General features: G+C 42.2%; 2 protein-coding genes across 3 annotated transcripts in view; one reads left to right on the plus strand and one right to left on the minus strand.

Moving 5' to 3' along the window:
- Positions 1–12,273, plus strand: part of SPOPL (speckle type BTB/POZ protein like) — a 63,146-nt gene that overhangs the window by 40,758 nt on the left and 10,115 nt on the right. The gene's annotated exons all lie outside the window — the stretch shown is intronic.
- Positions 7,970–12,273, minus strand: part of NXPH2 (neurexophilin 2) — a 38,220-nt gene continuing 33,916 nt past the window's right edge. For both annotated transcript variants that reach the window (XM_032692935.1, XM_032692936.1), the window contains exon 2: positions 7,970–10,812. In XM_032692935.1, the coding sequence (XP_032548826.1) occupies positions 10,069–10,812 (744 nt within the window). In that variant the 3' untranslated portion in view covers positions 7,970–10,068. The remainder of the gene's footprint in view (positions 10,813–12,273) is intronic.

Raw genomic sequence — 12,273 nt, forward strand, 5'->3', positions numbered from 1 at the left:
GGAACACCTTCCACTAGACCAGATTACTCCAAGCCCTGTCCAACCTGGCCTTGAACACTTCCAGGGATGGGGCAGCCACAACTTCTCTCAGCAACCTGTGCCAGGAATTCACCAACCTCACAGTAAAGAATTTCTTCCTAAATATATTGCTAATTACCGTGCTAGGCATGAATATTATTGTCCTTTTAGTTTCCAAAATTAGCAAAGTTGTAGAATCTGTTCATTAGATTCACCTTCACTTGAAAATAATTTTTGAAGAACCATTTTTCCTTAAAAATTTCAAGTAGTACATGTTTGAAAATCAAGAGGTGAGGAAAATTCCAAAATTCAGTCAGCCCGAGGAGACTTTGTTTAATAAAAAATGTGAGTATGTGCCAAGAGAAGGAAAGCAGCTCCTAAAGCAGCTCCTAAAACTTCCCACTTACAGCTGTTAATACCTGTACATAATGTGTAACACTCACTAAAGCGTTGTTGAACAGTTCATTCAAATGCCTCAAGTGTAGGAAAGTCATGATTTGAGCAATCTCAAATTTTGGGGATGGTGCCAACTTTGGAGGTGCCTGAAACTGGTGAAAATTCCAATAAATGACAATTCTGAATGTGTCACCACAGTTTTTAAAGTACTGTTGTGTATTTATTACGAGGGTAGTCCCTTGTCTTTGGAAAATGCTGGATTTGGTGTTAACTGCTTTCTGCTTCTGGAAATGACTCCGTGTTGACTCAAGGTGGCTCAGAAAATCCCCACTTGCAACACACTCAGGATCCAATGGAGCCCTTCATTTAATATGTGGGAACTTTTGGATTACTGAATTGTTCCTGGGTACCCAAACTAGACGATTCAGGGAGGAAAAGGCAAAGGCCGTTGTGATGATGGTACAGTTTTCTGAAAATGTTAGTTTGGTAGAATACTTCCCTTATTACAAAAATACATCAGGCAAATACACTTGCATATTTTGAGCTTTAATATCCTTTTGTATCCTGCAGTAGATTAAAATGTCAGTCATATTCTCCATATTTCATAGTCTCCTAGAAGCCCCGGGGAAGGTGCACATGTCTTATGTTACTTATGTCCCACCAATAAAACAGTCCTCTAGAAGGAAATCTGTGCAGGCTGTACAGCAAGATGTCAAATTAATTGTACTGAAATAATGAGTTAGCACCAAATGCTAATTAAATATTGATGGAAGTCATACTCTCAATTATCTTCATTATGGTGCAATGTTCTATGTAGACATGAAGTGCTGGGAACGTGGGCATGTATTATTATTAGTCTTGTCATATAAAAATATTAGTTATTTCTCTTCTCAAAAATTCACTGTAAATGCGCTGGAGGTCCACATATAGTATCTTTTGATGGAGTAGGTCTTTATTTAATAAAGTTTTTTGTGTTCACCCCTTTTTCTTTTGAAGGAGCTGGAAAGGCCAGCCTTGAGCTCAGAGAGGACAGAGCTGTAGGGCAGCATAGCAGAGAGAGGAGTCCAAGGGGTGAGCCTGACAGCGGGAGATTGAGCTGAAACAGAGGGGTCCGGTAAGGGAGGTGTAATCCAGGATGTTTTGCTTTCAGGAGAATGGGATGAGCAAGAGCTGCTCCCTTCCTCACATGCATTAGCACTGAGAAAAAGGCTTTTAAGCCTGAGAAGTTAGAGGACTTTTTTTGGCAAGGACTTTGTTACTCAAAAACAAAAGTCCAGGACTTTTTAGACTGGAGACTAATTAGATGACAAGTCCCAGGAACAAATACAAATACAGTTTTATATGCATTTGCCTTTGGGGAGTATGGACAAACTTACCACAAAATTCAGAAGTCAAACAGGTACTATTCTGTGCAGTCTTGTTCCTCTCAAGGCCCTTTTAGACTCTGCTAGAAAAACAAAAGAATTAATTTCAAGACTTCCAAAGTATTCCTGGAAAATGCTGTCCTAGAACCTTTTTTTAAAAATAGGAATGTCTTTTTCATCAGTAAATAAAAAGCATAAACTGAGGTGAAAATTAATCCTTTCTGCAGACTTTGTGGAAAGGAAAAGCTTGTACAGGACTGCTTGGATGGGCCTTCCTTCCCAAGCTGGACTGGAGAAGAGGCCTGCCTGCCATCTCTGTATGAGGCAGTGGTAACTTCGTGCTAGTTTGGAGGGAAAAAAAAATTTTTGGTACTTTTCTTTTGCTTCTTGCCCTTAATTGGCAACCTTTGCAGCAGGTGAGCATTAAGTATGCTCCCAGCAGTGGCTGTGTAATGTTCCAGTGTGTGCTGTGCCTCCATGTGGTGCATGGGCAAAAAATCCTCCCAGTCCCAAGAGCGTTGAATGCTCTTTGTCGCTTCTAACAGCACTGAAAGGTTAAGAGTGGAGGCAGGTGTGTGACCATAATTGGGGAGGAGGGTGCAGAGCTTTTTATTGTAGAGGGTGCAGCCTTAGTGCCATTGTCTAAGTGTAAATTGTTCCTAAAAGATAGCTCTGCTATTATCCACCCTGGAATATACGTGAATCCAGTGAGAGGCATTTTCAGATTACCAGTGGTGAAGCGTGTCAGAGCAAAAGGAGCACTTGAGCTGAAGAACAGATAATACCCAGTAGAGCAGAACTGCGGCACCAGCTGCTGAGAGGGTAATTCAGTGCTCATAATGATTTCAACTTTTCTCTAAAACTATCACTTCGCAAGTATCCCTCATCTAAAGTACAGAGTTTCCCCAGACCATCGGAGTAGAATCTCTCCACACCCTGAGCATGTGAAATTAATGACTGAATATTATGCTGAGAGCCATTTAATTAAAAACACTTTCATTAATAATGCAGTTGGAGAGTGTATGTGTGTTATGTAATTAAAGATAGTACATCAGTAAATGATACTATGCAAAACCAATTCAAAAAATTCAAATGAGCTGGTGTAACATAAGGAACTTAATTCAAGTGGGAATAAAGTCCGTGTGAAATAAGCTCAGAGTTTTTTCCTGGAAGCTGCAATTAATCTGCTTCTGGCAACACAATTCAGTACTTGTATTTTAAATAAGGTGCTGTGCTTGTTTTAAAAGGTAACTGGGGTAGTGAATCAAAATAGATTTCCCTCTCCACTTTTAGCCAAATATAAGTTATCCCTTAATGTCTGGACCCACTGATGAGCTTGGCTGACCTCGTGGGTCTGGGCTGCCTTGCACACCATTCATCTGTGGTGCTGTTTTTGCTTGTGAGCAGTCAGGTTGTGCTTGGCTGTGACCAAACACTGTGGGCCTGGTATTTATCATATAATTGCTTTAAAGCCAGGAGAAAAAGGTGGAAAAGAGAGGTTTTTCCTCTGGGACAGAGCAATCTCCCTCCAAGAAGCTGGTGTGAGCAGGCATCTTGTTTTCCCAGAGTACTTTGGCTAATCCAAATCTTCAGTGATTGAAGTCAGAAACATCGCAGTTAAATATATCTGACATGAGAAGTGGATTGGAATTAAGTAGCTCTAAGTGCTATCTAATAAATAGGCTTGCTTATCATCTGCAATAAGGCAACTTGAAATATTTTTTAATCCTTCGGTTTACCTGCTCAGAAATCTGTGTTAAATATTCTGTACTCCCAGGACAGCAGTGCACGTCTGCTCAGCATTACCTGCTTCAGATGCACTTTTCCACCACCACCTCTTCTTTTAAGGATTAAGAACTTTTGGTTTAGAATAGACTGATGTCTCCTCTCAGAGCAGTTCTCCTGCTAAGCCAGAACACATGTGCTCATGTTCAAGTTAAATCAGCTTGGCATGTTTTGGAAACCTGAACTGATTTTTTTTTTAAAGAGATACCTTTGTCGTGCTCTAGAAGAGCTCAGTGTGAGCTGCATTTCATCAGGGCCTTTTGGAATGGAGATGGAAGGTGGTGTAATTGCTGTCCACCCATCTAAAAACCTCATCATTGGGATGATTTTCTTATGACTACTTAGTAGTTTATTACTTCAGTCATAGAATCATAGGATGGTTTGGGCCAGAAGGGATCTTAAAGATATCTCATTCCAACCCCTGCCATGGGCAGAGACACCTTCCACTGAAACAGGTTGCTCCAAGCCCTGTCCAACCTGGCCAACATCCCCAACTTCCAGGGATGGGGCAGCCACAACTTCTCTGGGCAACCTGTGCCAGGGCCTTACCACCCTCACAAGGGAGTATCACAGGGATGAAAGCAGGGATCACAGCAATGCAAAAAACATACTGTCATGTTGCAGGTCAGAAGTGAGAGTTTGTTTGAGCTTGTCTGGGACTGTCTGAGCTATGGGCTCTGAAAAATTGTTGACATGTGCCAGGGACACGCACGGAGTGTGGGCACCTGAACTGTGCCCTGTGCTGGGCTCTGTGCCCTTCCTCCTCTCCTCGAGGTGGCTGGGTGCTTAGTGAGCACAGCAGAGCTCTTTGCCTGCTTTTGGGAGCTGGCAGCATTGCTGCTGTCTGTAGGATCTCCAGAACAAAAGATCCCGAGTCTTGTGTCCTGGGAAGTAACAGCAACTGTAACAGATGATACAAACCTGATAAATACTAGAAGTTCAAAGCAAACACCCTGATAGCTTCAGGTGGAGGGGTTTTTTTTGGCCATTTTTAACTTCAGGGCTAATTCAAACAACCTCCAGGTCTCATACTTCTCTTTCTTGCCAGTTTGGAACCAATTATCATGTATCATCTTTCAAGAAGATCACCAGCTTATATGGAGCTGTTAAGATAAGGTAGCCAAAGCTTATTTGACTGCTAATGATGAAAGAGCCACGTACTGTCTGAGAATGAGGCAGGAGAATAAAGAAATGGGATTTGCATCCAAGGGGGCTGCAATGCAGAACTGCCAAGGGCAGATGAGCAGTATGATGACTGAATGTGAGGTGCTGATCTGGGATCAGGCTGGTAATAAAGCTGTCTTGTTTTCCAAGGACAGTTAACGTGAGAGAGGCAAGGTGAGTAGTGGGATGTCTGGGAAGGTGTTCCAGGGGCAGCTGTTGCACAGTTGCTCCTTCATCGTGGTTGTGCTCCACTGCTGCCCTCAGACTGTGTCCTGTGTGCCTTGTGCCCTGCTCCAATGGCCCAGTTCTGGGTGAGAGCCGTGAGTCCTGCCTGCTGAAAAGCTAAAAGAGACCACAGTCTCCCTATGTGTTTCCCACATCGCTCCTTTCCTGGTATCCAGCTAGGAAAGGTGGCTGAGCCTTTTGACTTGCACAGAGGAATGCTCATCACCTCTGAACCCTCAGAATTAGTCACCTTCCTGTGTCTGGGTGAGGAATCATGGGTGTGGATTTTCCATAAAATGAGGAAAATACATTAAAATGTCCCTGAAGGAGTGGAATTCTTTTTCCTCTGTTCTGACTTGAGGACAAAACCAGAGAGCAGTGTAAGAGACTGACGTTGTTGGCTGTTCCATTACTGTTGAATAGGAAGATGCTGATGTTTCCTTTGGAGTCTGTTTTAGAGTCCTACCACTGTTTATGCAGGTAGAATTTTTTCTTCCTGGAGTAAACTGTTTTCCTATGACCGTGATGGCTTTTTAATTGGGCTGCAGCTGGTGCTGGATTTGTGCTGGGTTGGAGACCGAATTACATCTTTAGAAAAAGCATTTTTTTGTGAGTTTGGTTTTTTTTTTTTTTCCCCCCCCCTTCAAAATTCAGTCTGGATGGCTGGGGTTCTTGCTTGAGAGTACCAACAGCTGGAGGCCTTCGGTTCCCGTCACTCCTGACTGCAGATTTGAACAGGTTTTGCAGCCCTGAGTTCAACAACCCACCAAGGAAAGTGTGTTTTGACATGAAGTGGGATGTTTCATGACAATTCAACTCCTCTTTCTTAAACCCAATTTATTTGCTAGTTCTGAGAGAAGGATGCTGCTTCTGATGGGTGCTTGCAAGAGGTGTTCATGAGGGAGGGATGGGAATGGCAAAGTCTAGTTTTTCAAATGAGACACCCTACAGCTAAAAATCTACTTGATTGATGTGTGTTTCATTGAGCTACTTAGTGTATTGCAGCTTGTTATTGTCTTTTCCACTGTGCATATTTGAATAGAGACAGTGCTAATGACAAATCATTATTATACTATAAATAAAACATTATCCAGATTATGCTGGTCAACAGAGCATAAAACAAATAGCAAATTCTAATGTCCTTGAATTACAATTTAAAAAGAAAAGCAGCACTGGATGCTGATTTGCATGGAACACCTTTTCTAGTTGCTGTGAGAGTTTTTCCAGTTGCATCAGGATAATTCAGGGATTTGCTCGTTCAGCACTGCCCAGTAAATTCTCCCTAAAAAGTGCCAGCCCCAGGGAGCTCAGAGCACACAACACTCAGCTCTGCTGTTTGCTGCCTTGCTGGGTTCTGTGGTACAGCATGGGCACCCCGTGTAAGGGCTCAGGGAGTGCCATGTGGGCAGAGAGCCCTCAGTGACGGGGATCCAGTGACCAAGGCCGAGGAATTCGTGGCAGGATCTGACCACTGGTGAGAGCTGCAGGGAGATTCAAAGGCACAAAGGACAAAATCTTTCAGGGGAAAAGGAAAACCAAACTAAATTACTTCCTCGTTCAAGGTGAAATGATTTAAAAAATATGGATTTGCACAGTCCCTGCAGCTCTGTACAGAATGCTGGCCAAAATAAAAAAGTTGATGCTTGTATGCATGTCATGAATGAGCTTTTTATTGGGATTTTTTTTATGAATATCCATGGATGGTGAGAAGAGTAGGATATGTATTTACCAAGAAGTTTAAATAATTATTTAATGGATTTAATATGGGCTCCCCAGGGAAGTGGTCACAGCACCAAGCCTGCCAGACTTCAAGGAGCACTTGGACAATGTTCTCGTGCACGTGGTGGGATTTTTGGAATTGTCTTGTGCGGGCTCAGGAGTTGGACTTGATGATCTCTGTGAGTCTCTTCCACCTCAGATATTCTATGATTCTATGATATTTGCATTTATATAAATGTGTGCAAAACTATCCTGTTGAGATTTGTATTGAATATGGGATGTATATTAAAAGCTTCTAGATTAACTTGCTGCTGTCATAAGTTGTTGTTGCCCACTTGAAACTCTTTCCAAAAATGGTATTTAATCTTTGAAGTTTTTGATTTAAAATCCTTTGAATAAGAGCCATAAGAGGAACAGTCACTGAGATTTGAAACTTGTCTGAAATAATCACCTGTTATACAGAAAAATGTTTTAAAAAATTTGGCCTCTTCTGTGTGAAATGAAATCAAAGTTAGTTCTGTTTATATGGGAAGTGTGAAATTTGACCCAATCAAATCTGTCATTGTTGGACTGTGTTTTGCTTACTTTGCTTGGTGTGAATAATTTCTTCTTAATCAGATTTTGACTGCAGTAAGATTGTAAGTGCTTTTTTTTGCAGTGACTTTCTCAAAACTGATCTCAAAGAAAAATACTGCTTTGAAGTTGATTTGTACAGTATTGCGGTTGGAAAAAGTGTGGTGGGAAGTTCTTGGGTGTGATGGAGTTTGGTACCAAGGCTCCCTCCCTCTGCTCCTGCTCCGGCTGCCAGGCTGACTCCTTGAGCCAAGGCAGGAGAGCAGTGGGAGTTTCTCCCATCTTTTGTTTTCCTGAGGCTTGGAAACCTCAGCCTGGGAGGTGTCTGTGCTGCAGCCAGAGGATGTCTGTGGAGGAGGAGAATCCAGCTCCTGTTTCCGTGTGAAACTGAGCAAGGGCTGAATCAGCAGTGGCCTGCTGTGTCTCCCAGCATGTTCCTGCTTGGGAATGTTGTCTAATTTAAACTAACCCCTTCACTTGCACAATTATTAAACAGTTCATGATTGTCTTCGTCTAAACATGCACTTCATTTCTCAAATATCACCTGAATACTGTTGAACTCTGCCCAGGCCTGCACGCAGTTCACCGTAGCACATATTTAAATACCTCCTAGAAAAACAAATTCCAGCTGGGGAAAAATGTTCAGTGACGTGTCGCTGTGCCTTTGTGTCTTTATATATGCAACATTTGAAAAAAAAATAATCAAATAGGCCAGAAGCAAGTGCCAGATTTAGTAAACTCTCTTTATTTACATACAAATACATGTACACATATGTGCTGTATATGTACACATATTTAAGTGTATATACATACATGGTTTCCACATACTCTACAATAAATAGCATGTAGGGTTTTCTTTTAATTGCCTACAGTGCTGAGTAAAAATACATGGCAATAAAATCATGGCTTACAGCTAAGTTACAAAAGCACCAACCACTGAACTCGTAGCAATAAATCCAAGCTCATGTACAGCTGGAGCGAGGACACGCTATACAGAATACAAAGTAGACCAACTTGTAGGAATTGACAGGAATAGGCCAACTAAAAAACATCATTATAGACCAGGAGAGACTCTGTATGAAGTAAGATGAAGGAAAACATTTAGATTATTGATCAAACTAAACCACACATTTAAATTTGTCACCTAAAGAGAGAAAAACAAATCAGCCAGTTAGTCGTATATTTTTAACAGAGTAATTTTTCTGTGAGTCTCTACCAAGGAAATCAGAATTAATCTCATGAGTGAGTCCTTCCAAGCTGCCATAGTCACTTGTCTATGTGCACATCACTCAAACAGAGTACTTTAACAGTGCTTTATTTAAGCCATGTGTAACTTCTTGAACCATTCGTGCAGGTCTGATTGGAGGCAATAAAAAGCACTTCCTCAGCCAGCTTCTTCCACAGTACCTGTGACATCAAACTGTCACAAAGGGCCATGAGAGCAAATTGGCAGCAGCAGCAGGATCAATACCCAGAGAAAGCGCAGGGGATGATGCTGGAACCTGCATTGCCAGAGCCAACTGCTGTTGACTGTGGTGGGACAACACCTGTCCTGTTGAAGCAAAACCACAGCTGGACCAGCCCTTGTTCTAACTGCACTGGAGGGATTCTGTTCTGCACTAGGGGAAAGCCTGGCTGAATACTTATATTAATAGTTTGAAACCTGCTTTATGAGGTGAAGATGCATAGATTTGTGTTGCTCTCTCTCTTTGTCGTGGCTGGTATTTTGACTCAAGGTGTGCAGTGCACTGCTAAGGAAGACAATTGGTGCCATGAAGCAGAAAGCTGCTTGTCGTTCATGTATCCTTGTGCTGTGATGTGTTTTCCTTGCCGCAACATATAATGCTAAGAGGCTGGATAGCAAAATAATTGCTTCCTTTGCTTGGAAGTCAGCCCCTGTTACAGTCCTCAGACTTCATGGAATCACAGAATGGTGGTTGGAAGGGACCTTAAAGATTATCTTGTTGCACCACAGGACACCTTCTGCTACACCAGGTTGACTTAAACAGAGATCACCCTTTTCCAAGGTATTTATATATTCTCTATTGCTGTAAAACTAGCACTGGTGTGTATGTGAATGTTTGAGAAGAATCAAAACCAGTGGTGAGCACAGAAGGAAGGAATGTACACCACAAGTGCACACCTGAGGGGTCTAAAAAACTAAAGCTCATCGATGTCTAATTACATCACTGCATATCCATGGGTAAGAAGGCTGAAGGAAGAACTACTCACTCTTCACTTCAGTGAGTACCTACAGCTACCACAAGTCATAAAAATGCAGATTCCTTTCCTTTTTTTTTTTTGTCCTAGATTTAGCAATTCCTCTTAGTATTTGGACTTGACTACTTGAGCCCTCTCTGTAACATTCTTTATGAAATCAGTGGGAAAGCTGTTTATTTGGAGTTTCTATATGAGTAACTGTGAGGCTGCTTCATCATTTGTTCTTTATATTGTCACCTAAAGTTCCCAATGAGAAATAGGATCCCGCTAAGTGCTGTCCAGTTTAAGTAAAAGACAACCTCTCTGCCGTGAAGTAGTTTAAAAAAGTGACTTTCAAAATCAACGTTCATTACAGACATAATTCTGTTTGATTTTTGTCATGTGCCTGCCTGGCAGTTCCCTTATGGATGATGACAAGAGCTAAAATGCAACGGTCTCAAATGAAAATGATTGTTACATAAACAGTTTGATTAGTTACGATACAGCACAAACACAGCTACAGTTTTTTAAAGACTTTTTTTTTTAACCTGATAGGAAAAACATATTCGTCTCCAAAAGGTTAGTGGAAATGCTTATTTTTATGACTGATGCTGACTGCACCGTGTCAGCCGGAGGACAGGTACGGCGTCTCACTGTGGTAGTTGTAGTCAGGACAGACCTTCTGCACCAGTTTGTAATCGACGCTGTAGAAAGCGATGTAAATGCAGATGACCTTAAATGGTTTGGAACACAACCAGGAGACATGGCTTTGGGTCTGCTCTTGGTAGCAGATCTTTGAAGGGTCGAAATTGCACAAGGCAGTTTTTTTAGCGCGGTCTGTTTTTTCGTACTCGATTCGGCAGTTGAAGGACTTGGATTCCTTGGTCTCCAGCGTTGACTGTGGAGATGGTTCAAACTCAACCACCTTGGAAGGTGGCACCAGGCTGACAGAAACATTCCCCAGACCCGTGGAGTTATGTCGGAAATAAACACTGAAGGTCCCATTGCCGTGATCGACGATTTTCCCCGTGATCAGGAGGTTCAGCTTAACAGTTTTGATGTTAGAGTGGAAATCGCCCCATCCAAACATTTTCTTGAATTTCCCAGTTTTTACTATAGGTCTGCGTTTAGTTCGTGCCAGAGATTCCTGAACCTCCGTGATGTTGGACAACCAATCCCAAAAGTTTTCTATGCTGTCCGAGTAGGACACCTGGCCGTGTTTCAGTACTGGAGATGGCTTAACAAACAGGCGTAAGGGGTTGACCATCCTGGAGTGGACCACGTTATCAACCAGTGTCTCTGCAGCATCCTTGTCTTCCCAGTCCAGCACGTCTGCAGCTTGTACGACCTGACTGGCATCACAGAATACCTGTTTCAGAACAGAGAGAGGGAGTTGTGTAAAGTGTGAAAACAAAATGGTCGAGATAGAAAAGGAGCCATTAATATTTATTTTTACACCAGCAGGGTCTGTATCAGTCTAGTCACAGGTGGTTTACTGTAATGAGTAATTTCTACTGCCCTATGAAAGCTCAAGGATCTTACTCAAAATAGCCTGTAGAAGATACAAAAATCTCAACAGGAGCCATTCACTGGGGCAAATGAATAAACCTCTGGACAGGCTGATGGCTGTGATGTGCAACAGCAGACAGACACCCTCTGCTCACAGATTTGTTAGATGAAAACATGCCTGAAGAAAGTGGAAAACCTGAAGAGCAAAGTGGCCCATCTCCTAAAAGATGGAGTGAAATAGAATAGTGAGATTTTCCATTCCCCTTTGTTTTTCTCCCCACTTAATCTCCAAACTGCTTCAGGCTTAAAATCCTGTTCTGCTGGAATAATTGTGTCCTGAACTGTTTAGTGTACATTTGTCTTTTCTGGTGTTGCCTTCTCCATTTTTTCCAAACTTAGCCTGCGTGTTTGTGCTCGCAGCTTGACACAACAAAAATAACCATATTTTTGGTGTGCTGATTTCAGCTGCTCATCTGCCTGTGTTTAGCAAGGCCCAGCCTTCCAGAGGTGCAGAGCAATTCCAGGCGCACAGAACAGCTCAGTTTTGGGAACCGTGACTAGGCTAAGCTAAGTCTGCAATCAGAAAGCAAAAAATTCCTTCTGGCCTTAGATTTCAGAGTTAAACGTGCAACAACAAATTCCCAACTGAATGTAGAGGCACATTTCCCAAGTATATTCTTCCTGTTCACTCTGGCAGAGAAGTCCTGTTGAAAATGCAGAACTGGAGCATATGTTTAAGAGGTCAGAAGCAGGATCTGTGTTTCAACGGGCTTGAAATGATCATCTAACTTTTTAGGTTGAAATGGAAGCTTTGGAGAATGTGTTTTCAGGGTTTGTTCTCTTCAGGACTGTCTTACACCATCATCCTAATGGATGAAGAAAAACTCTTTCATCTGCAACTATTATAAAATATGTGAACAGAGCAAAGAGATGCTTAAAATGGAAAGAAGAAAGGACAGTGTTGTCCTGCTCATGTCCTTTGTGATAAACTGCTACTGCCCCTTCCTTCTGGCAAAATGCTGCTCTTGCTTCATCATCGATCTGGCAGTGCCAGGATCGAGGTGGTGGATCCCACTATAACTAACACACAGGATGGGGTGTTCAGTATCCAGTAGCAAGATTACGGGGTGGAAGTTTGCCTAAAACAGTCGAAGCACTGAGCACAGACGCTGAATTACATGGGGTGGGATTTTGTGCTTCCTGTCTCACTAGGGAAACTGCAATGCTGGGCTTGCTTTTCCCTCTGCTCCTGATCCCAAAGGGATCTTCTGCACCTCTAGTTCCTAGAAGTGTTCCATTTCTATAATATCCAACTGTTATT

The sequence above is a fragment of the Chiroxiphia lanceolata genome, chromosome 7 (assembly GCF_009829145.1).
Source record: "Chiroxiphia lanceolata isolate bChiLan1 chromosome 7, bChiLan1.pri, whole genome shotgun sequence".
NCBI classification, from domain to species: domain Eukaryota; kingdom Metazoa; phylum Chordata; class Aves; order Passeriformes; family Pipridae; genus Chiroxiphia; species Chiroxiphia lanceolata.